The following is a 26565-nucleotide window of genomic DNA, read 5'->3' on the forward strand; positions in this document are numbered from 1 at the left end:
GGGAGTTTACTCCATTCACTCCAGTTCCAGTGTGCGTCCACCAATGGTTCTTGAGGCTCAATACAAAGGACTGCAATACATATGTAGCCTGCATTCTTGAAAAATGGTCCTCTGTGATGTGCTTTCCCTCATGATAAGAGCTGTTTGACAGTGGAAGAGACTACCTTGGAAGGTGGAGGACTTCACTGGAGGTTTTTAAATAGAGATTGGATGGCCATCTGTCAGGGATTCTTTAGCTGTGATTCCTGCATTGCAAGGGGTTGGACTAGATGACCCTTTGGGCCCGCTTATAACTCTACAGTTCTATGATTCTACAAAACCAGCCTCCATCTAATTAGAAAACAGAAGCTGCAGCAAAGGTGAGGTTGTATACTTTGGAGAACAGCTATCATGCCTGTGCAGATGTCAGCACATGCACAGATATCAGCTTCAGCGAACTGGAGATCAAATCAGGTAATGTGCTCTGGGTGAAAAAGATCCCTCTTCCTCTCTCTGATGTGTAAAGCAATGTAAAAAAAGAGACTTGAAATACAAATGGGAAGGGGTGGATGAAACCTAGTTTCATTGTAATAAGTGCACATGCAGTTTGAAGAATGTGGAAATAATTTTTCTCTCTCCCTTTCTCATAAAACTGGAACCCAGGGCACGCCACTGAAACCATCCGGCAGGAGATTTGACCATAGGCAAAAAGGAAGCAGTAACTTTGTTCAGTACGCAATTTGTGGCATTATTACCCAGAAGTAAATGGGCCTAAGTTATTCATAGAGGGCAATTCTGTCCGTGGCTGCTGGTCACAATGGCTGCTTGCAGCATCGAGTGAGGCAGTGTGCTGAAGACTGTGGCAGTGTGCCACTGCTAGGATTACAACTGCTTGTAGGCTTCCCAGAGTTATCTAGTTGGCCATTGTGGGAAATATGATGCTGGATTAGATGGGCTTTTGATCTTACCCAGCGGAGCTCTGCTGGAGCCATACTTGCATGGACGGAACGCCACCTGAATGATCACAGGGTCCTGTCTTGTCCCTGCACACCAGTTACAATCTTCATCTGCTGTGGTTTACAATGTAAGTTAACACTCTGACATAACTTACAATTACCTTGCAAACCAAAATCTGATTGAAGAAGTGGGGGTGGGGAGGCAGTATTGGCATAACTGTAGCTACCCTTTTATTTATAGGTACCACAACCACCCTTTTCTTAGGTAATTGCACTGCTCTTCATTTCTACCCAGACACCTTCAGCTTACTCACACACATTACTCACACAGTAGCTTTTATTCTCTTACGGCACAAGTCTTACGCACATCCTAATGAAGCCCAAGTAGCTATGGATTTCTTCTTCTTCATTTGTAAAGCATTTCTGCTCCGCATTCTCTCTGCAGCCAGACAGGGCGAAAATGTCACTGTGGATGAATGAATGTAAACTTCCCCTTAGGTCTCGCTCTACCCAGCCTGTAAGACCAATGGAGCAGGAAACAATGCATATTAAGACAAGAAAGGTGGCTGGGAGAGTAGGGATCATTTGCTGGATACTTGCTGGGTTAAGACTTTTGAGAAACGCTTCACTTGTCCCCTCCTGCGCAAATATCTCAGGCTAGATCATAGGGGTTGACTTTGAAAGAGACATCACTTATCAGAGCAGAGATTCCCTGGAGGGAGTGAAGGGTGCTCTTCAGCTGGCAGAAGACCAAACTGAGCTCACGTGGCTAAGTGTTTTGTAGCAAGCCAGACTGGGGTGGAAGAGGGCCATGCTGCGGCTTGAGTGGATTTGAAAATGACTGAACGGAAGGCGATTTTTTGCCCAAGGATGCCAGAGAATTGTGACTGGGCTGAGAAGAAGGGTCAACTCAGAGGGAGTAATAAGGCAATCCCCTTTCGAGTTATGCAGGTGGGAAGGCTGCAGCTCAGTGGTAGAGCATCTGCTCTGAATGCAGAAGGTCCCAGTTTCAACCCCTGGTGTCTCAAAGTAAGGCTGGGAAGATTTCTACCTGCTAGTTATGTAAGATTTCCTGGGAGAGCCACTGCCAGTCAGGGCATATAGTACTGAACTAGATGAACCAATGGTTTGACTCAGTAGGAGGCAGAATTCTAAGCTTAAGACATTCTGGTGCCAGAAGCAGAATGTTCAAGCAGTATTCTTCACTCTCGCCCTTTCCATGGTGGTAAACATTTAATGCTATCTCAATCGAGGTGGCTGCCCTGTGGTTCTCCCTGGCCCATTGACTGTTCTAGCTGGGGCTGATGGGAGTTGTAGTTTAACAGCATCTAGCGGGCCACCCCTGAACTCAGTAACTGATCAGCTGCTGCCCTTTCATGGGTATCACCAAAATCTGAAGCATGATCTAGGCTGCCCTGCCCTGCCTAATGATCAGTAGGGAGTCAGTCCTAGAGATGGGGCAAAAGGTTTGGCTGTGCTGCACTCAACTGCCCTCTTGGGAGGGACACCGAAGCAGAAGAGGACAGGCTTGGCATTTACCACCTTGTAATAAATGGAAGAATGGTTTGGGGCTGAGTCTTGGAAGAAAAGGGAGAGCTGTCATAGGATCTGCATGCAAGGCAGATGCTCTAGCAGTGAGCTATGCTCACAACAAAACAAAAGTTATGTAAGCATTACACCTTTGTTGTAGCCTAAGAAATTAACATGTGTCTGCCCCTATCCCTTTCACTGTGGATTGTCAGCAAAATGAAATATAGCCACCTAATGAAAGGGGATCCTATAAAGAGGGACAGATGGATGCTGACAACTCCTTTGCTTCTGCCAGTTGTATCCTGGAGATGTATTTACAGTCCCCCCGCCTCAATGCGCTAACAGTGTTCCCTATGATGCCCTGATTCAGAAGCGGGTGGCTGATGGCGTTCCCTTATTTATCCCCCGCTCTTGCTATTTGGGACCGGGTCGCTCTGGGTATGTTCCACTGTGCGCTCCAACAGATGTAACCCAAGAACGCATTGCTGTGATTTCATGGAGGCATCTTCATGCCAGGGCCTCTTTGACTCACAGAAGGGTAGCGGCGTGTGGCAAGGCAGAGGGAGAGGGGAGTAAAAAGGAGCAGAGGAGGGTAGGAGGGACTGTTTCTTCCTGGATGGACTGAGCCCTCAGCCAAACAAGCAAGGAGCAGAGCAAAAGGGTGTGTCTGTTTGTCTAACTGTCTCCTTGCGACCGAGTTCACGTGATGCCCCCTTATTTTCTGTCCTGCCATGTGCTCCGCCAGCAACCCACTGTGACTTGCCCCATCCCAAATTTAATCACAGCTGTCTTTCTCCTCCAGTCTCCTCTCTAAAAGTGATGCGAAAGGTTCTCTCTGTACCCAATGTACTGTCTTTGGCTTCGAAAGCCAAACCAGAGACCGGCGTTTGGGCTAATTGGTATTTTGGGTTTTGCTTTTGCAGAGCCTTCCAGTTAAGACAATGAGGTGCAGGGCTAAGTCAGGTCGGGGTGTGGGGATCGGTCACTTGGATAGGTAAGGTGGGTCACACTTGGGTTACGAGACGTTTGCTGGGGTTTTCCGAGTTGCCCATAGGCACCACGCCGTCTAGCAGTTCCGAATTGGGCACAGTATGGGGGGTATCCCCATGGTGATGCTTCTCCTTGAGGTGGGCCCTCTCCCGGATAGCGGCAGGGGCAGGGGAGGGCGGTGGGGTGTATGGGCAGGTGGTAATGTGAATGTACTGCCCTGTCTCCTCGCACTCTGTCTCACGGTGGTAGAAATAGCTGAAGTTGGAGACAATGACAGGCACCGGGAGGGAGATGGTGAGCACTCCAGCGATGGCACACAGGGAGCCTACAATTTTGCCACCTACAGTCTCAGGGTACATGTCGCCGTACCCCACGGTCGTCATGCTGACCACGGCCCACCAGAAGGCCGCAGGGATGCTGGTGAAGCTTGTGCCTTCGTGGTCAGCTTCGGCAAAGTAGACAGAGCTGGAGAACAGGATGACTCCGATGAAGAGGAAGAAGATGAGCAAGCCAAGCTCCCTCATGCTGGCCTTGAGTGTCTGTCCTAGGATCTGCAAGCCTTTGGAGTGCCTGGAGAGCTTGAAGATCCTGAAGACCCTCACCAACCGGATGACCCTGAGGATTGCCAAAGACATAGCAGGCTGGCCCACACCCCGCTGGCGGGCAAATTCCGTGCCGAGGGCTACAAAGTAAGGGATGATGGCCACGAAATCAATCATGTTCATGACGTTCTTGAAGAAGGCGGGCTTACTGGGACAGGCGATGAACCGCACGAGGAGCTCAAAGGAGAACCAGCAAATGCAAATGGTCTCAACGATGAAGAAAGGGTCTTCAGCATGGGACTTTTGTGGTGGCAGGTGATGTACTATGCTGCTGTTCAAACGGTGATGAACCATCTGTGGAAAGCAGGGAGGGGTGGGAGAAAGAGAGAGAGAGACATTAAGGCATGATTGTGTTAATATGACTTATTAAACCTGAAAGAGTTCACAAAACTCTCTATCTGTGGCACAGCGAGAAATTTGGCTGTCATGCTGCACTCAAATATGATGCTTATTACCAAGCTACACTGCTCATATGGTGTCAGGGAACTGACATCGGAGCGCAGAGCGGAGGTAGGGCTCTCCGATGATGCAGGAGAAGGGACCAGCAGGGAGAGGGAGAATACTTCCATTGGGGAAGGAAATAAGCGTGACACCAGGAAAGAAGGGGAGGAGGGAAGGTCTTCGGAGAGAGGGCTCCAAGACCCTTCCACAGGGTCCAGCGGGGAGAGCCCAGGACCTCCGCTGGTCACGCCCACTCTGCGCAGGAGACTTCCGCGCAGAGAGGCGAGGAGGAGACTTGGCGTCAAACAGCTTTTATGTTGGAAGAAGTTTAGGGAACGCCCACTGACAGATTCTGCCAGTGACTGAGACAGTCGCCTTGTAAGGGCTGTCAAATCAGGGAAAGGTTTAGCTACCCCAACAGCTGGGAGCAGTTTGGAATTTACACACAAGCAACCCCAATTCCCATTACATATGGTTTTTTCTGATTTTGGTTTTGTTTGAAATTCTTACTCTGTTTCAACAGAATTATAACAAAAAAAATCTGTATAGGACAAAGCATTAGGGTCAAGGGAAAGTGTTTAGTCCACTTCTTCAAAGTAAGATGCAAGGACTTGCATCCCTGGATATATTTTGTTCCATTCTGTCAACCTTTCCCCAAAGACCACTGCATCGCCTCCTCTAACACAGAAAATGGAAACAAAGCCTTCCTGCCTTCTTCACATTTCCCATTAACACAATCACAGCTAAAACATACAATTCACATCACTACCATAGCATTCACACTAGTTCCATCACAAGGGCTGTGGCCGGTCCTCCACTCTGGCAGATGGGGCATCTGTCCATGGTACTACTGAAGGATGCTGATGGGAGTGCCAAGGAAGCTGTATCTTACACTACAGCAGGTGTAGCCAACGTGATGCTCTCCAGAAGTGGTGGACTGCAACACCCATCAGCCCCAACCAGCATGGCCAATGGTGAGGGGTGATAGGAGTTGCAGGCTGAAGCACCCATTGCCTACCTCTGCCTGACAGGCTGTGCTGTCTGGGAGGCAGCAGCATGTTCGCAGAGCCAGCCTACAAGCATTCACAGTTGTGCCACAGCTGCTGCACTACGGTCTATCTTGCTAGTGCCAGGCAAATCCTTCCAGTATCATAGGTGACCTCCTGCTACTTTAAAGCCCTAAATGGCTTAGGCCCCAAATATCTGGAAGTCTCCCTTCTTCCAGCACTATTGGGTGTTAAGATCAATTTGCTAGTTTCACCACCCTCAGAGGTTCAGGGGTTGGTGGCGCAAGAGGGAGCACTCTTTCGTAGCCCCCAAGCTGTGGAATTCCCTCTCCACAGAGGTGCATCTGGACCTTCCTTGTATAGTTTCCATCATCTGCTGAAAACACACCTCTTTACCTTGCTTTTTGACACCTGAACATGGACATAGCCAGGATTTATGTTAGGGGGGCAGAACCTCAGTTAGTTTTTTTTTTATTGATTTACTTGATTGGGGGGCAGTTTCCCCCCACACCTGGCTATGCCCATGTACTCAAGTAGTAGTAGTAGTAATTATTATTATTATTATTATTATTATTATTATTATTATTATTAATACCCTGCCCATCTGGCTGGATTTCCCCAGCCATTCTAGGCAGCTCCCAACAGAATATTAAAAACACAATAAAACATCAAACATTAAAAACTTCCCTAAACAGAATTGCCTTCAAATGCCTTCTAAAAGTCAGATAGTTGTTTATTTCCTTGACATCTGATGGGAGTTTCACAGCGCAGGTGCCACTACCGAGAAAGCCCTCTGCCGAGATATATATTGTTATAGGTTTGTAGGTGCTAGAGCAGGGGTCAGCAAACTTTTTCAGCGGGGGGCTGGTCCACTGTCCCTCAGACCTTGTGGGGGGTCGCACTATATATATATTTTGGGGGGGGGGGGAATGAACCAATTCCTATGCCCCACAAAGAACCCAGAGATGCATTTTAAATAAAAGCACACATTCTACTCATGTAAAAACACGGATTTAGAAAGGGATTGGGCCAGATCCGGCCCCCGGGCCTTAGTTTGCCTACCCATGTGCTGGAGTTTAATTAAGGCTTGGAGTACTAAAACTGGGAAATAGCCAGGCTCATGTGTCTTTAGGATAGATCCACGTGTGTCTTTAGGATAGATCCATGTGTACCACAAGCTTCCAATCCTTTAATTAGCATATGGGCAAGACTAATGAAGTTAACTTCCTAAACTGTGTATTAGACACCTCGCCAATCCCTTAATTTTAAACATGTGTTAGAAAGTAATAACCCTTGAGATGATAGCCTGAGGTAATGGGTCGTTCACACGAGAAGATCAAAGGAAGTGGGGCCTCTGTTAAAAGAGGCCAGTGCTTAGGTTAGGGAGGAGAGTAGGATGGGATGTGACTTTGGAAGCGAGGCAAGCTGCAGGGCACAGAGCAATGATGCTGCTGTGTTTAGGGGAGAAGCAGGACCTGCATGGAATGCTGATGCTCTGAGCCTCTCTATGGCAGGTTCAGGTTGTATAGATGGGTAAATGAAACCTATAACATAAAGACACCACAGTCTCTGCTGTGCCTCATTGTCCAAAAGGAAACAGAAACCCTTGAAGTATGCTTGAAACTCCCTGGAATCTCAAACTGCTCAGAGATTGAGGGTGGCGTGTAACTACTACTACTAGCCTTCATTAGCACAAGGCCCTACTCCGTTATCTTGATCGAAATCCATTTTAACTGTGTTAAATTGTATTTTGAAATTACTCTTGGACCTCATGATGAAGGGCAGGTAAGAAATCTACTGTTGTTGTTCATTATTATTTTACTTGGAAACCATGCAAAGCTACTTCGGCAGGAGGAGGAAAGCAACAGGTGCAAGCTGACTTTGGGCAGTGGCAGCAAAAAAGAGCGACTTTGACCTATAAAAATAGGGAAAGCGGAAAGGAACGAAAGCAGGAGGAATGAAAAATGTGGAGCTAGGTCTAGAACACTAAAAAAACCAAAAACCTTTGCCCTGCAGATTTAATTGTGTCACTGCTCCCTGCTATCCTGTCTTCTTTTCCTAGTTTAGAAACTACATTCCACTTCATAATCCACCATATCAACACTGGCTAAGTACATATAATATATTTATAGCTCATGACCCCACCCCAAAAGAATCCTGGAAACTGTAGTTCCCCTCGCATAGCTGCAATTCACAGCACCCTTATCCAACTACAGTTCCCAGGGCTCTTGGAATGTGTGTGCTTTAAATGCATGGTGTGTATGCAGAAGTTCTCACTTTTCCCAAAAGACTTCCTCAACTTCCCCCCATATAATTCCTGTTCTGTACATGACACCACAGTTACACAATTTTTGCACCACAGAGAGCAGCTCAGGCTGTGCTTTCACATTGTACTCCATGACATCCTACGCACCCCGTCCTGCAGATGACCTCTTCTTGGTTGTTCAGAATAATGGGGAAGCCGGGAACAGAGGTGGGCATGTGCATGATACAGAGATTGGTGGGTTACAGGCATTGATTCTTGGCCATCACTGTGGGGTGCTCATTCATACATGGAGAGAAGGCAGAGTATAGTAGCCAAGAGACTTGGCTGTGAATCAGGAAGGAGGGAAGGGGAAGGAGAATTCTGTTCAGATTTTAATACAAACTTATCATTTAACTGGCACATTCTCATATGCAAACCAAAACACAGCTACCTTTTGAAATTTGCACTTCTTTGAATTTTGCATTGCACTTCTTCAACCAAATAGTGTGCATAAAAATTCATACATTAGTGAAAAGAATTACAAGAATGTTTGCTTAAAGGTAAAATTCAGGCAAAATTTAATACAAAAATGTGAATATCAAACAAATGTGGAAGATAGGAAAATGGGAAGCCAGAATGGGCAGATTCATTCTAACTGCAGGTCACTGGTTGGAATCTTGCTACTGACACGAACTCATAGGTAAAGGTAAAGGGACCCCTGACCACTAGGTCCAGTCGTGACCGACTCTGGGGTTGTGGCGCTCATCTCGCTTTATTGGCCGAGGGAGCCGGCGTACAGCTTCCGGGTCATGTGGCCAGCATGACTAAGCCGCTTCTGGCGAACCAGACCAGCACACGGAAACACCGTTTACCTTCCCCCTGGAGCGGTACCTATTTATCTACTTGCACTTTGACGTGCTTTAGAACTGCTAGGTTGGCAGGAGCAGGGACCGAGCAATGGGAGCTCACCCCGTCGTGGGGATTCGAACTGCCGACCTTCTGATCGGCAAGTCCTAGGCTCTGTGGTTTAACCCACAGCGCCACCCGCGTCCCGACACAAACCCATAGGCAAGCCACATTCTCAGCCTTTACAACCCCCTCTCTCTGCATCTGCAATGTGGAAGACAATAATACTGACATGCCTGGCTTAAAGGGTTATGATAAGAATTGTAGCTAGACACACACAGGAAGCACTTTGAACACTTACAAGTTGTATACTGGTGTTAAATATTATTTTATTAGTGTTCACTCTGAATGCTTCAATTGAATGAACAGCACATTTTGTTCTGAATGGATGGTATTTTGTTTCTAATGCTTTGGAATTGAAAAGCTATGCAGTATACAGAAACGGTACATTCCTTTACTGATATGCATATACAAGAAAATGAGAAAGATGGAAGAGCTATTTATTTTTATCCTTTATAAGTTGGCAAGTGAGTTCTGTTAAGCAACTTAGGTCTCCTGTTCTGTTTCCACAGCTGGCCATTTCCCATCCTCGCTGGAAGCAAGCAATTTGAGGGAATCAAAGCAATTTGAGGGAACCTGTGAAGAACAGATGAAAGTTCTGGGTACGTTTAGCTCAGTGAAGAGAAAATTCTGGCTGTGTCACTATTCCTTTAAAATATGTTCAGAAGACACACACACCCTGCCCAACAGTTTGTTAAGAGTTGCTGGGAATTGTAATTCTGTGAAGCGCAAACTACAGTACCCAGAATTCGGGGGGGGGGGGCCCACAAATGTACTTTGAATGTGTTTTAAAGATACAGTCTGTATGTAGCCACAGGGTAACTGTCTTCAAATATCCAAAGAGCTGTCAGACAGCAGATGGGAACAAACTTGTGGAAACTGCAAAGAAACAGATTTTGGCTAAGCATTAGCAGAACACTCCTTATGGTAAGAGCTGTTTGACAGTGGGACAAACTGCCTCTGGAAATGGTGAGATCTGCTTTACTGGAGGTATTTAAGCAGAAGATAAATAGCTGCATCTTACAATGTAAATCCTGAACTGAGCACGGGACTAGTGTAGATGGCCTAGACGGTCCCGTCTAAAACTTTATGATTTAGACCCCTTCTGAAACTCTATGATTCTGTGACTTGGGCTGCATACACACTATACATTTAAAGCACATGGCTTCTCTCAAAGAAACCTGGGAGTTGTAGCTTATTTAGATTGCTGGGAATTGCAGCACTGTGAGGGGCAAATTACAGTTCCCATGATCCTTTGTGGGAGCAAGTATTCTACTCTGGGGGGTTCTTTGGGGGAAACCACATGGATCCACAGTGGGTAGGGAGAGAAGGGTCATATAAAAATGTATATATTGCCCATTGGGAGCAGGGACACATACCAGCTTGGCCTATATATTCTCAGGGAGAATCAAAGCTGTTTCTAAAGTCTGGAGAAAAGCCGAATGTCAAGGTCAAACACCCCTCCCAGCTCTGTCCTCTGGTCAGCTCTAATTTCCTGGCTCGCTAATTTTGACTCCTGTTCACTATGTAAGAAGGACTTGTTTGCTTTGCAAGCAAGTGAGGTGTGTAGTGGGTTAACGGGAATTCTGTCTCAGATCTGTTTGGACTCAGAATAGCCCCTGGACTAGGTCAGTCTGTCTGATGCCCATGTGTAGAGAGCATACTTAAGAGCTGCATTCAATGTTAGGCATGCACAGAGCATGTTTTAATGAACATGACTACCATGCGTCCATTCATTTCAAAGGGCCTCCCCTGAGTAGAACTTAGTTGCTTGACACTGGCTTAGATGCAAGCAAGGCTTCTTTACATTTGTGGCGGAGAGAACCCCGGCAGTCTCCAGAGAAATCCTGCATTTTCCACGCAACCTGTGTTGATTCCTTAGTGCCTACTGTTCTCCGGACAGCTCAGAGTGGAATCAGTTCAGCAGTCAAGCAATCTCTAATCCAGCTATTGAGAGGCCTCAGATTTACTTCACTGTGGTCTACAGAGGGAACTGCATCATTTGCCTTTAGAGACCACTCTCTAAAACCCATAGCACATCCTACATACTAATAGCGAAAATATTCTCCAAGCTAGATCCTTATCCATCCGAAACAGCACCACCTCCATGCAAGAGGGAGACATCAACCAGCTTAGGGCATCTCAGCAGTTTGCAAAAGTACAAAAAACCTTTTGGAGGGAATCCTAAAGGTGGAGAGAGAAAGCCCAGTTACAGCTTAATCAGGGGCATGCGGTGAAATTTTTCGTAGGGGAACAGTTAGGGCCAGAGGTGCCAGTTTGTGAGGGCAATGAGTTGCACATGTGATGTCCCAACACTCTGACATCATGTGCATGAGCTTCCTGGACTTTGGGAAGGAGGCACCAGTGTGTTGGAGGGCAGGGGGTACGTGCAGCTAATACTTGGGAAGCTTGGCGATAGCCTGGTACTGTCCAAATTCACACCATTTTTGGTCCAACAGGAAATTAATTAAGTGACACAAGCATCCTACCCACATTTGCCCTGGAGGAAACAGGACTGAAGTTGCCTTTGTTCTGCAATTTTATTATCCATTCTGACTCTTTAGAAGGCACAGGCTTTAGGCTTAAATAAAACAAATAATCTGTGCTAGGCCTCATGTAGAGGATCAAATCCTGCAGCCATTATGAGATTACGCAGACATATTGATCCTACTGATTTCCAGTGATTCAAACTGCAGATGTGTAGCTTGTTACTCCACCGGGGGAGTTCCACTGTATTTAGCCTCTCACTGATTGCAATGCACATATTTCTATATAACCAGAGTGCAGAAATTGTGTACAGTATTTCTGGGCCTGATTTAAGGTGCTCAACCTAGTGCTTAAAACTCTGGGTGACTTAGGTCCCAAATATCTGAATGACCACTTCCTTCCCTACAGACGCTCTCAGAGGTTAAGATCAACAGAGGTGTATCACACACATTAATTTTACAGCTTTTGTGGTGTGCTGAATTCATGGGAGGGGGGAAGTGATGTACTTGAAAGGTATGGTGTGCTGGCAGCAATTTGATATCATTTAAATGGTGCCATAGGTGAGCTGCCTCACTCTTTCTGAATTGCAGGGCTGGTCTAGTTTGCCCTATAATCACACCAGCAAGCTGAATGCTGGTTCCCTTCATGTCTGAGGTGTGCTGCCTGCACTTAAAAAACATTTATTTTAAACAGCCATATAATATTGATCCTTCACCTTAAAAAGCAAACTAATGAAAACAGTTGAAAACTCCTCTGGGAACTAGGGATAGGGGTTTTTCAGAGCTTATTATTTGACAGAGAAAAGTCTGTTGAGTATTTAATGCTAAGGGTGTCCTCGAACTGGCCTCAGAGTACTTAAGACATTAAATATTGTCTTCCTAGGCTCTTGACGGTTTAAGTCAATAGTTACAACATGAAAAGGATAATTCACAAAGCTCCTTCCAGATCTGGAAAAAGGGTACTTCAGCCAAGGTGAGAGGAGGGTGAAACTGAAGGCGCTTCCAGACTGTCAGCATTTTGGGATGAGATTCAATTGCCTATCAGCACATTCAGATTCAGCGATTAAAGTTGAATTGCAGCTCTTGCGCAACAAAACCTCTTCCTCTTCCCCCCAAATCAGACTTTTTGCTGGAAGGAAAGTGATAAGGAAATGTACTGGAGAAAGTGGGATAACATTTGCTTGTTGCAATGTTGCCTAACCTCTCCACAGACAAAACTGAATGAATGCTCAATAAATAGCTGACATCACCTCATCTTTCTGCAAACAAATCAGGACGAAGGCTTGATTAAACAGGTCATCTAGGAAGCAACTTTAGCCTCAAACATATGGAGGTTCTTCATGTTTCAGAGGTCATCATGGCCTCACAAGAAAAGAGGGGAAATAAACTAAGGAGACTTCCAGATTGTCACCATTTTCAGGTAGTATTCAATCACATCCAGGTAAATTGTAAAATGCACTGGAAATTGTGGCATAATACTGGCTTTGACACAATATCATCTAACTTCCCCGTAAACAAATCAGAATCAATGCTCAGTAAATAGCCAACTTTCTCTAATCCCACTGCAAACAAATCAGGATGAATGTTCAATAAACAATTAACCTAGCTGCAATCCAAACTGAGGCCACTGGCACAAGCCTCATCATGGCACAAAATCAGAGAGGCAAGGGATGCAACAGAGGCATGTACACACTTTACACAGAAAACACATTGAAAGCACATGACTTCCTCCCATGAATCCTGGGAACTGTAGTTTGTTAATGGTGGTTGGAATTATTATTATATTTATATCCCACCTTTTCTCTTGACTGGGACTCAAGGCAACCTACAGATAAAGTAGAAACAGCTAAAACATTGGGGGGGGAGGGAGGGAAACCATCATTAAAAAGAATTAAACATTAATAGAATTAAAACTATACATATGATCCATTAAAATTAGTAGTTCTGTGAGGAGATAAACTACAGTTCCCAGGATTTATTGGTGGGTCATGTGCTTTAAATGTATGGTGTGTACATAGCCATACAACTGAAACAAAAATCAAATTGAGCTGAATTTTCCATTCCAGATCCCCAACCTCAACATTTGAGTTTTAGGGATACTTTTAAACATTAATCACACACCAGTAAATGGTAATTGCACTGGTTTTAGATATGAGCTTGCTAAATTTACTATGCCCTTATTTCCGTTTGAGTGGCTCAAAACAACTGTTTTGGTCCTGCTCAGGTTCACCTTAACAACTAAATATACATTGCTCTTCAGTTAGCTATGTGTATATATCTGTATATTAGGGGTGTGGGAAACTCCTACTCAAGGGAACTAGCTTGGCGCAGCAATAACTGTGCCTTAGTTTAACCCCCGCCGGCTGCCATCAGGGCATTACATAAAACGGCTCTGCTGAATATAGTTCCAAGTAATTAGCCTGTGGTGTTGATGGCTTTCTAGACAGTGGTGGTGACCAAAATAAGACAACAAACGCCACAGATATGTCAGCTTCTCAGTTTCCGAGGGGATGGGGGGGGTGCTGGGCTTAAGACTGTGAAAGGAATATCTTGTGAGTGACCTGTATAAGGGTTAACTGTGTCTTGTGGAAGGAAAACAGCCACCTCCAGGCTCTGTGTGCCCCTTCAGGAGGAGTCCCACAGTGGGCACACAGAGAGCCCTATATTAAATTTGCAAGAGAGGGCTTTGGTTCAAGCAGTTATGAAACACCACTTTTTAAGTATAACTTAAACCTTGGGTCCCCAGCTCAAGCTACTTACGATACATTTTGCATAGCTGATCCCATACTACATAAAACAGTAACAGAAGTCTTCTGGAACTTTACACACTTTAAGATATCGCACTCTCACACACTTTCCCTCTGTCAATAATAGGAAAAGCCTTGCAGATGTTTTTAAAAGTTTATCACGATTTTATATTTGTTCTAAACCTCTTCCCCTTCCCAAATGGCCTGTATTTGATACATTTTTCTATACTGTATTACACTGTGACTAAATCAGTAATAAATTGCTACTCCGTTTTTTAAACAGGTTGCATAAATATGAGCTAGTTACTTGTGTTCAGTCTTATCTATTATTCATGTTGTTGTGAACCTAAAATGGAGGAGGGGAGAGAACCACAAATGCCGCCATGAACTCCTTGGAGCAACCGGTTTGGTTGTGCTGGGTTCAGAGCCTTGGGGGCACTGCAACATTGATGTGGAATGGAAGGCAAGAGGAGTGGGGGGCGTCGAATTTTGGCATCGCTGAAATCTGAGACCCCAAGGTCCACCACTGCTTGGAGGGAGGGTATGCGGAAACATAATAAATATATACGAAGTAAAAATGATCTTATGAGATAGGGCTACTCTAAAAGAGGCTGGGTTGGATCCAGACTAAGTTAGTAGCACTTTAGTTTTATTGGAAAACGTTGGGAAGCTTGTTGTGTCCAATGCCCCACTGATTTCAGTGGAACAGGGATGGGCAACCTGCAACTCTCTTGATGTTGCTGGACTCCAACTCCCATCAACCCTATGCTGATGGGAGTTGGAATCCAACAACATCTGGTGGGCCACGGGCTCCCCATCACTAGACTCAAGCTTGACTAGCATAGTCCGGATCAACCCCAGTTATTCACCTAGGTAAATGTCTCTGGGTTTCCTGCAGCTCAATTCCCAAGAGACTGTGGTCGTATTCTGATTTTCCAAACCCACATACAAACAGGTCAATGTGTTCTTACAAGCAATCACACAAACAGTCTCAACCCCCACAACTCACCTAAACCCCTGCTCTGTTTTTTCCACCACACCAGGCACTGTATAAGCCTGTTTTTTTATCCCCCAATTCAGTCCATAAACCCAGAAGAACCCCAACCCTGAGCCCCCCAGTTTAGACAGCTGCTCCACCAAACCCCCTCCATGGGGTTCTCCAAGGTCTGGCACTTGATATCCTTTAATTGGGGATGCCAGGATGGGTTGTGGGACACCCTGCATGAAAAGCATGTGCTCTGCCACCAGGATGCAGCCCCTCCCTGCATAAGTCAGGGGGTGGACAGGGCCCTCTGAGTTACCAGATGCATATATGTGTGTGATGAGCATCTCTCAACACTCAGTTTGTTCATTTCCTTGAAATTCAGATCTTTAAATTGCCCAAGATCAGCATGTGGCTCTAAAACCCTTGATTGTTTGCACATGTAATACTTAAATTGTTGAGCTGGGGTTCTCTTTTTGCATTTGCCATATCTGTCATTTGTATTTTCTCTACACCTACACAAAATAGAATGTGCATTTTTAAAGAAGTCTGTCTTCCACTTTCTACCAAACAAAGTTTATACACAGAGTAGACCCATTGAAAGTAATGGTCCTAAGTTAGAGACATGTCCATTAAGTTTAATGGGTATACTCCCAACAACATCCCAATATGTACACTAATAATACAAAAGGCTCAAAAGTGATTTTAGTGTCATGTGCAAAACTACTTCAATTTAGCTATTCTTTCCATCCTGTTCATATAAGGTGCTGTGTTGTATACACACTGGGTTGTATTCAAGTAAGTATCCTACTCAGAGTACGTCCAGTGAAATTAATGAAACTACTGTAACTTAAAAAGGTAAAGGTAAAGGACCCCTGACAGTTAGGTCCAGTCGCGAACAACTCTGGGGTTGCAGCGCTCATCTCGCTTTACTGGCCGAGGGAGCTGACGTTTGTCCGCAGACGGTTTTTCCAGGTCATGTGGCCAGCATGACTAAGCCGCTTCTGGCGAAACCAGAGCAGTGCATGGAAATGCTGTTTACCTTCCCACCGGAGGGAGCTGGGACCGAACAACGGCAACTCACCCCGTTGTGGGAATTCGAACCACCAACCTGATCCGCAAGCCCTAGGCTCAGTGGTTTAGACTACAGCACCATCCGCGTCCCTGAAACTAACTTAGTCATGCCCATTAGTTTAAATGGGTCTGCTCTGAGATTGACTAAAGTTGGATGCAACCCATTTACCTGGAGAATTAAGCCCCACAGAACTGAGTGGGGCTAACTTCCAAGTTGACAAAATAGCATTGCGCTGCATGAGTGAATATCTACCATCTGTGAAATGTGTCTGTTCAACCTGCAGTTCATCCTGTAGTAAAGTAAGTGGTCACATGATTGCTCACGATGCAACTCAGTTACAGCTTACCCCACATTTAAAATGTCACTGAAACCTTTGAAAGAGGTTGGTGTTATTGACACACTCAAGGCATGACAACCACGTTCAAAGCACGTTCTTTGCCTTGAATAATTGTGGGCACCATAGGTTACCCCTCAGAGTCACAATTCCCAGCAGCTCTTAACAAACAGCCATGCCCAGAATTCTTTCATGGAAAGAATGTGCTATGGATGTGCTTTAAAGGTATTATAGTGTGTGCATAGCCTTTAGTCACATCCAAACTGTGCATTTAAAGCATGTTGCTCCCCACAGAGAATCCTGAGAACTGTGATTTGTTAAGGGTGCCAGGAATTGTAGCTCTCCGAAGGGTAAACTAATGTACGGTGTGAATACATTTGTGTTAAAGTACACAGCAATATAAGAAAGATGGGGACCAGAGGAAAGAAAAGGAGGGAAATAGGGAAAAGGGAACACACATAGGAGACTAGAATGCATATCTGCTTTTATTTTATTTATTTTATTTTATTTATTATAATCTTTTGTCTTTCTCTTTATTTTGTTTTCTGTAAAGTAGGTGTATGTAGTAAGTTTTGCAATGTGGTGTATATATTGTATTGTTGTGTAAGTTAATGTTGATTGTTTAATAAATATTCTTCTGATAAAAAAATAGAATGCATATCTGTTATTCCTCTTGGATATGAATAAGGTGTAAGGGATGGATACATTGGCTGGGTTCACACCTTTACATGTTGTTTTATCATGGGGTTTTTTTGTGTTTTTGGTTTTTACTTGATCTTATTGCAGTTGTGAAGCAGGTCATAGTCAATAAAAGGAAACATAGAACATAAAGGAAGCCAGCCGCCTTATACCAAGTCTGACCCCTGGTTCATCCAGTTCAGCAATGGCCTGGTTCATACAACACGGTAAGTTAAACTATCACTTGCTGGGACTGTGCAACTGTGTGGGCTCTTGGAGAGGAGCTCTTACCTGCTTTGCTTCTCCCTAGACCTTTTTAATGCCGCACTCAGCTAAGGCAAGGTTTGCCTTTGCGTGTCATTCAAACCAGGACTCGGGGTTAAGCTCTCTCCTCACCAGTGTGCAAAATTCCCCCAGTGCCAGGCACGTTTTGCAACTGGTGCGGGTCCAGTTGTGACCCCGTGGAGATCTCTGAATACCAGGTTGGCAACCGACATCTCCATCTGGCTGACCCCTCCAGTTTTCTTAAGCAGGTCAGCAAAAAGGTAAAGGTAAAGGACCCCTGACCATTAGGTCCGGTCGTGACCGACTCTGGGGTTGCGGCGCTCATCTCGCTTTACTGGCCGAGGGAGCCGGCGTACAGCTTCCAGGTCATGTGGCCAGCATGACTAAGCCGCTTCTGGCAAACCAGAGCAGCGCACGGAAACGCAGTTTACCTTCCCACTGGAGCGGTACCTATTTATCTACTTGCACTGTGACGTGCTTTCGAACTGCTAGGTTGGCAGGAGCAGGGACCAAGCAACGGCAGCTCACCCCGTTGTGGGGATTTGAACCACTGACCTTCTGATCGGCAAGTCCTAGGCTCAGTGGTTTAACCCACAACGCCACCCATGTCCCTAAGTAAGCAAAAAAGCTTATTTATTGCAGTTATATGCCACCTTTTTCTCCAAAGAGTACACGGTTCACCCCCCTCCTCAGTTATTCCCTACAATGACCTTGTGAGGTAGGTTTAAGTGGCTTGTCCTTCCACAAGATGCCTCAAACACCTATCCAGACATTCATTAATTTCAAGGTTATATTTTCCTTTGAAATCCATGAGGACTAGAAATAAATGGGTGTGGAGATGTTCAGGATTTTGCTTAAAGGTTTTAATCTTAGCTGCTGTCTCAGAACAGAAAGCAAAAATTTGTGTTGGTAATTGAAATGAATGCTTACTTCCATTAAAAAGAGTCAAAACCTCACCTCACTGAAATATGGAATTGTTAACTGTAATCAGTTCTCAATTAATTACTTAAAAGCAAGAACACTTATGTAGTAAAAACTTTTCATTCAGGCAGAAGGGGAAGAAAAACCCTTCCGAGCTGCATTATGCACCAGGTATCTCATCTCCATGGCTAAATAAACTTTTGTCATTTGCAAACGATTGGCTCAGCTACCATATATAGCTGGTGACCACCAGCATTTTAGCATCTGAGGGGGCTGGTATCAGCAACAGAATATTCTCAAACATTGCAGCTGCTCTGCAAGGGATGTGAAAAGTCAGTTTGACTAGGCACTTCAGGACTGATGGAGAAAGCAGAGGTGGGGTGCTGGCTAATCAGACAGATTATAAAGACCAAGAGGTTGGGGAGCTAAACATAGGAAGCACAGAGGAAGGGTGAATGAAAGAAGAGATCATAGGAACATAGGAAACTGCCTTATATGAAGTCAGACAATTGGTCCATCTAGCTCAATAATATTTTCTGATGCCTGGCAATGGCTCTCTGGCATTTTAGACAGGGTTCTCCCCTAGTCCTATGTGGAGATGCTAGGGATTGAACCTGCAACCTGAAGCAGATGTGAAACTACCACTAAGCTATGGGCCTTCATGCAAAGAAAATAAATAAGTGTGCTGAGAAGGAGGGACCTGAAAGAAGACTGGAGCCTGAGAGAAAGGTGCAGGGAGGGGGCGTGCAGTGGGGAAAGAGGAGATGACAAGGAGAAGTGTAGCTAGAGACTTACTGTCCACAGGCTCCAGGGACAGAGGCGGCTGGGGGCTGTTGAACCATGGGGGCAATATGAGGAAGAAGGTCCCTTTCAGTACAATCCTATGCAAGTATATTCAAAAGGAAGCCCCGCTAAGTTCAGTGGGGCTTACTGCCTACAAAGGCTGCAACCCTATACAGCACAATTACCTGGGAGCAAGTTCCACTGCACTTAACGGGCCTTGCTTACAAGCAGACATCGCAGTGTTAGTGCCCCATTACACCCATCTGCCAATTTTGACGACTCCTTCCTTGCAAGTGGGTTGGGGGAAATGTACAAAACACCAAGCTTTATTGTAAAACTCCCTAAATTTAGGTTCCAGAATTTAAAAAGGGCCCAAAGAGAACTGGTTGCTCTGAAAGAAGAAAATGGCTTCTCTTTGCAAAATGTTATTGGAAGGCGGCATTAGGATGCAGGTGTTTCTATTGGTGATGTTGATGCTTCCATGCTTGCACCGAAACAGGTATCAGGTAAGGGAGGGTGTCTGTGTGATGCAGTCCATTGGGCAGTCCATGATGTGGAGGGGCAGTGGGGGCTCTGCATGGCAGTGTGCCCCATAGGGATTCCCCTCTTGGCCTCAGAAGCCAGGTCCTTTTGGCCTTTAAAGCTAGAAACACCACATCAATTATCTCCTGCTGCCTCCCCTCATCCTGCTGCTGTCAGGATCCCTTGATAGTGAACACAGCACCAGGGGTGTTAATCCAGCCCACCTGCTCATGCCCCCTCCCACCCCCCCCGCCAGCCGCTGCTGCAGAGCCAGCAGCAGGTTAACGCCAGTCACACCAGCAGGAAGGCAGGCGCCAGAGAAATCTTGCTGGACAGCCAATTAGGGCGCCTAGGCTATCTCTGAGAGGATGGGGATTTGCAAGGTATGAGCAGAAAGTTTTTAGGAACGATGCACAGTGGTTATAAAGAGGATGGAGGGGGACAAATTAGTCAGATTCAGGCTGTGTACGCGCTCCCATTTACTCTGTATCCAGTGTGCTCCCACCAATTATTTGGGAAGTGGTGTGCACAATGTCAGCCACAATCCATATCTATCCTGTCATTTCTTATGAAATACTGCATATAGATATGTCCCCCCCAAAAAAAACCCCCCACCAAACTAAATTTGATCTCCATTGAGAAAAAGAACAACCTGGCTGCATTTTAAGCTGGTAACGTATATATGACTGTTGTGTTGTCATTTTTTAGTTGAAAAGGAAAAAAAATCATTTGGTCCTATCAGTTGGGTCCAGACTCACTTAGCTGTACTTGGGTCCCATTAAAATCAATGGGACAAGTTAGTTACAAAGTCCCATAGATTTCACTGGGAATTAAACTTTCAGTACAACTAATTGTTGTAAACTGCCCCAAGAGATGTGTGAACACTAGAAGGGTGAGGTATAAATCCTTATGCAAATTAATCAATAGATGCTTCCAACCACAGCAACGACAGTTCGGTGTTAGTTTTCATCACTGAACAGAGTCTTATGTTTTGAAATAAGTCATCTTCTGCCTGATCATGTGAAGGAATTTGCTTAGATCAATTGAAGGACCAGAACTACCAGACACATGACTGAAAAAGAGCACACTCCATTTGAGAAATTAATTTGCTGTGTTGTGCAATGTTCCAACAAGAAAACAAGAAGAGCATAAGTTAGGAAAGAGGAACCTATGGCCCTCCAGATACTGCCAGATTCTAACTCCCATCAGCCCCAAGCAAGCATGGGCAATGGTCAATGGTGATGGGAGTTGTAGTCTTAGAACATCTGGAGGGCCACAGATGCCACACCCTTGATGTAAATACAGATAACTCTAAGTCAACCTTCTTCAGTTAAATCTAACTAAATAGTCACGGCTCCCTCTCCCACATGCTGCCATACAGCTGAGTCCACATTCATCAAGGGTAATGGGTCTAATCTCCTTACAAAGTTAAACACCCACCACACATACACCCTATTTCAATTCCTGCAGAGAAATACAACAGCTGGGAGCCAGAACTCCAGAGCCCTCTTAGAAAGTGGCTAGTGGTTTAGAGTAAACTAACTGTGGGACACAAATGCGTGTAACTATGACAACCTTTAGCAAATCATCTCAACTTTGACAGTGGACATTTTTGCCTGGATAAATACTGTAATAGGGGGGAAAGGAAGCTTAACCCTTTCTCAGCCCAGTGTTTTTCTGCCACAACTTCCCAGTTTTATCTGCCCTCTAATTTCCTGCTGTGATTTCTCTCTGCCAAATACTCCTGCAGAGTTTTGAGTGCATGTTTCTGAAGGTCTAAGAGGTTTGAAATGGCTCTCTAGAAAGGAGGTTTAATGGGTCAATAGAGAGTGGAAATCAGGACTCTTGCATCCCATCCCTATCACTTAACTTTTGTACAGCTACAAATTACACAGGCACACATGAACTTATTTTTTGGTCTCAGGGCTGGATGAGTGGTGATGGGAGGGCCTAGGTAGAAACATCTGGGTGAAGAGACTGTAAGGGAGAATTGACAAGGAGAGGGAGAGTTAAGCATCCACTTCCTGTCCACCATACTTGCTTGCAAACATCTCCCATCTTCATATTAATGATAAAGGGACAAATACAGGATTGGGAACTCCATGATATGCAATCTTAGGGGAGGGAAAATAAATTTATCACAGCCATACCATACAATTAAAGTACTCTTATGCCACATTAACAGTCCTGGTTCCCCCCCAAATATCTGGGGGAACTGTAGCTGGGAACTGTAGCTCTGTGATGGTGAATCATTCCCATCATTATTTGAGGGATACCGTGACTGTTAAAGTGCTTTAAGAATGCTTTAAATCTATGGTGTGGATGTGACCAGAGAAGACAGGACTCAGCTATCTCTGGTACTTCTGTGTAAAATATTATGTTATGGCCAAGCTCTCTAAGTCAGCAGCTATTTCTAATAAGCTAAGCTATTTTGCTGCCTGATGGGAAAAGCAGCAATTGGTGTTCTTCAGCTCAAGGTGTATAGTGCCGAAAGCCAGTGCAGGTACATTGGTACTTGAGGCACAAAATCCTAGAAGCACACTCTTCCTGGGTGGCAAAAATACAACAGAGATAATGAAATAATAATTTATATGATGCCCTTTCATGATGCCCCTAATCACTTGCCTGAGGTGGCTGCTTCACTCTACCTCAAAGCATAAACTGCTGAGCTCTGTTTGAAAGCCATATCTTCCAACCTGGAATCTCTTAGTCCCTAGCATATAGGTTATGTTAGCTCACTGATGTGGGAAATGCATTCTACACAAGTTTTAGAGATGAGCCTTGGCTCAACATAGTCCCTCCCTATTCCCAGGATGATGGAATCTCTCTGTTCTTTCTAAGTCACTTGATCTAATCATGGGATCTAATCCCACACAGGGATCTTACTAGCCACTGTTATGGGATTACTCACTCCAAAGCCCTGTAGCACCCAGCTTTCATCCACCACTGCAGTTCTTCTCTTTTGCAGGTTTCCTTAAGAACCACTTAAAGATCCTACCACATGGATCCTATTTTTCTGACCAGTTTCACACTGGCATTCCTGATTTCCAGGTCTAAGGCCCTACCTGCACTATAAATGTAAAGCAATATCATACACTTTAAACAGCAATGGGTTGTCTTTGTCCCCGCCAGCCCCAAATCCTGGGTACTGTAATTTGCTAAGGGTGCTGAGAATTGTTTAGAGACCCCTATTTCCATTACAGAGCTACAATTCTCAGAGTTCCTTGGGGAAATGGATTGATTGTTAAACCACACTGGGAACTAGAGCTTTCTGAGGGGCATAGGGAATCTTCCAACAATTATCAGTACTCTTAACAAATGACAGTTCCCAGGATTCTTTTGGGGAAGCCATAGCTATTTAAAGCGATAGCCTTCAAATGCACAGTGCAGATGGGACCTAAATCCAAATCAGCCAATATGTACTGAGTTACATTCAGTACAATGCATTTGTTGCTGTGCATTCCACCAAGGTCAAAGCAGATCCAGTGGTCATGGAAGATGAACAGGACATAGTCTAGTAAAGAGTGAAAACAGTGTGTCCATTCCACAGCATCAGAAGATTGATTATAACCACCCGGCAGTGACTAGGGGGTTAGAAATATCACACAGATGGTGGAGGCACTGGAGATGGCAACATGATCTGGGGCTTCTGAAGGTTTGCAGTTTGGGGCTGTAGACTAGAAAAGGCATCTTTCATAACATTAAACCTCCAAGTGTGAATTCATGCAAATGTTTCTCCCACTGCTACAGGATTGTTCCCAATAGAGACACATGTGTAGGTGGGACATCGGAAGGGCCCAAGGTATGGTGAGGCTGTGGGCCCATCAACATTAATCTCCATATGTATTGGAATAGGACCCTTCCCACTATCATTTTCTACATGTATTTATGGCTAGATGATGGCAACCAAAGCTGTATGAATCCACTTTTACTACCCTTCTCAAAGGTGTTCAGGTTGCCTCTAAAATAAAAAGATAAAATGCTAATTATATGAAAGCATAGCATGCAGGGTTGTGGGATGTATTTCATTGCTAAGACATTGTTCCACAATTCCAGGATGTCATAGCCTCACAGGAGATATACTTACCAATCCATAATATTACAGCTTGTGATTTATCCCTATTTCTGCTACTTTCATCTTAATGATGGCCCTGAGAGGTTCTAATATGGACCTATATCTCTGAGGGATAGTAGGGGATAGAGAAGAGAATGTTGAGGTTCTTCCCCAAAAATTCACTTATTTGACTCATCAGTAGTTTTTTGAATTGCCTCCTGTTTCTTCCAATACTAGACAGCAGCCCCCAATATTCACAGCTGGTCATATGCGACTCCCACTAAATTGCTTCTGCAATTATAGGTAAGAAACATTTTATTTGGGGAATTATGTGATATTGGGGCCAAGATAGAGCCTTGGGGGTTCATAGACTGAAGACTTGCCAAATCCCTATCACTCTTTACAAGGAGACATCCTAAATCTCAGGTTTCCAAGTGAAGATAACGTGGTGAATGGGAAATAAAAAGAAGGGTTTAAAAAATAAAATATGAAAGTCACATTTGACATTTTTCATACGTCAAATTCTATATTTGCCATCAATTGATTCTCCCTCTCTTCTGCCTGTGAAAAAATACCCTTATATTTTAGTGGAACTACTATCTTGATGGTAGTGGTGGTAGATGATTATTTCCAAATCTCAGTGGTGAAGCAGGACTCATATGAGAGTTGTATTAAATGTGGAAACTTTGGAGAAGGCTTAGTTATAATCTGACAATTTTGAGGGATAGGAAATAAGAATACCTTTTAATGCCGCTGGCTCTAGGATGTTGGGCTCAGGAATGGCACCTTCAGTGCCCGTCCCACTGGGAGAGAACTCTCTGATACCTGACCTTCTTGGATACTCTGCACAAATTGGAAATGGTAGCATTGCTAGGGTGGTGGGCCCTCTGCTGGACTTGGAGCCCTGGCAAATGCCCAATATTGCCACCCTCTGGACTTCACCCTGATTTGGAACCTACTAAAAATGTTATGGCAGTGCCACTAAGAGAAGACAAACGTTGGAAGCAAGTGCAGAGAAAAAAGATCAATGTGGAGCTAGTCACTCACCGGCAACGTCATGTCCCTCTCATCTCGAAACTCAGGAAGGGTCTCCAGGCAGAAGATCACAATAGAGATGAGGATGACCATCACTGATATTATTGCGATGATGCGAGCAGCCTGGGAACTCTCTGGATGCTCAAAGAGCAGCCACACTTGCTTGAGAAACTCCCTATCAGGCATGGGCTGCTCTTCTTCCTTAATGAAGCCCTCATCATCGCGGAATTTGCTGAGTGCCTCCTCCCCTAGCTGGTAGAACTTGAGTTCCTCCAGGAAAACGTCAATGGGGATGTTGGCTGGTCGTCGGAGCCGCCCTCCCGACTGGTAATAATACAAGATGGAGTCAAAGCAGGGCCGGTTGCGGTCAAAGAAGTATTCACCACGCAGTGGGTCGTAGTATCGCACGCGGCGTCGCGGGTCACCTAGTAGGGTGTCGGGGAACCTGAGCAAGGTCTTCATTTGGGTCTCGAAGCGTAGGCCCGAAACATTTATCACCACCCGCTCACAGCAGTCCTTGTGCCGACACCCCCCGCCGTTGGCAATGGGTTCATTGTCCACTGCCGTTGGTGGCAATAGCTTCTCCATGGCAGGTTTGCAGCTACAGTGATCCTAGCATGAGGTCAGGAGCCATGAGCTGGACTTCACCCTGCTGCCCTCTCCCTCTCCAGAGAATGGTTTCTGGCTGTTCAGCTATTCTGTACACTTCCCAATATCAGTTCACTCACGCCGTTATCTGAATCTCAGATGGCATCTTCTCTCTCTTACTTTCCTGCTGTTCTAGCTCCCTTTCCTTTCCTTTCACTGATCCACTCCTTACTTTAAGCATATCTGACCTCGCTTCTGGCTTGATTCTCTCTCTCTCTTTCTCATTTGCTTATTACCCCTTCCCTAGTTCACACCATCTCTTTCCTTTCTTGGCATGAACTTGTTTTCGTAATGCCAGTCTCCTGCCACTGACACCCACGTGCCACCTCCCTTACTCTTCCCCTCTTGCTCCACTGCATTCAAGCTTCCTCTGGTTTTCTCTCTGCAAAGGGGTTAGACCCGCAATCTAGATCCCCCTCCCCACTGCCCTTCTCTATGTCCCCTTTCTGAGAACACCCCTGCCTTCTAGTGCCAGCGTCCAAGGTTTCTGCCTGTAAACACTTTCCTCAGACCTAGAGGTATCAGGTTGCCCAGGACGGTACAGACTCTTGGCCCCCTTGCCAAAAAAACCAGCACCGCCCCCATCCCCAGCAGTACACTGATCAGAGGAGGGGAGAGCTAAAAATAACTGGAATGGCGGTGACATAGGGGCAGGCAGAGTGCCCGGGGCAGAGAAGGGGGTGGGCAGGGCACCTTCAAGATGGTAGGGAGGCCTGCCAGCCAGAACTCTTGTGCTGTCTAGAAAGAAGGAGTGGTGCTTCTGCCAGAACACCTGGGTCTCTGAGAACAGAGCGGGGTCTCGTGAGCTAGGCTGAGAGACTTGGGAGGACTCAAGGGTTGTTGTGAGCTTTGGATCAGCAGCCAAGGAGACGCCACACTAAATCATATTTAGTGCCCCAGGCTTCTCTGACAGCTAAACTAGCTCTATCCTTGCTTGCCAGTAATCACGCTCAAAAAAAAATGCAGACACACCAACACAGGGCTGGCCGGCCCTACCATAAGCCTGAGTGAGGCAGCTGCCACAGGTGGCAGAGAGTCATGATAGGGCAACAAAGTTATATTTACCAGTAATTATTGTCTTTTTTATTAATGTCTTTTTTTTTAGGGGACGCGGGTGGCGCTGTGGGTAAAACCTCAGCGCCTAGGACTTGCCGATCGCATGGTCGGCGGTTCGAATCCCCGTGGCGGGGTGCGCTCCCGTCGTTCGGTCCCAGCACCTGCCAACCTAGCAGTTCGAAAGCACCCCCGGGTGCAAGTAGATAAATAGGGACCGCTTACCAGCGGGAAGGTAAACGGCGT

General features: G+C 45.4%; 1 protein-coding gene across 1 annotated transcript; it reads right to left on the reverse strand.

Annotated features, from left to right (window-relative positions):
• Positions 1-1143: 1143 nt before the first annotated feature.
• KCNA7 (potassium voltage-gated channel subfamily A member 7) lies at positions 1144-25877 on the reverse strand. Its single transcript, XM_083583191.1, has 2 exons — positions 24631-25877; positions 1144-4351 (listed from the first exon to the last, which is right to left on the reverse strand). Exons 1-2 carry the CDS (start codon positions 25204-25206, stop codon positions 3470-3472), a joined length of 1458 nt encoding a protein of 485 aa, XP_083439317.1. The 5' UTR covers positions 25207-25877; the 3' UTR covers positions 1144-3469.
• Positions 25878-26565: the final 688 nt, after the last annotated feature.

This window comes from Podarcis filfolensis (assembly GCF_964270895.1).
Source record: "Podarcis filfolensis genome assembly, chromosome: 13".
Taxonomy (NCBI): domain Eukaryota; kingdom Metazoa; phylum Chordata; class Lepidosauria; order Squamata; family Lacertidae; genus Podarcis; species Podarcis filfolensis.

Excerpts from the sequence above, each read along its gene's own strand:
- KCNA7 (XM_083583191.1), bottom strand. The coding sequence starts at position 25,206 with ATGGAGAAGCTATTGCCACCAACGGCAGTGGACAATGAACCCATTGCC. Across the intron at positions 4,352-24,630 it reads AGAGGGACATGACGTTGCCG|ATGGTTCATCACCGTTTGAA; the intron begins GTGAGTGACTAG and ends TGCTTTCCACAG.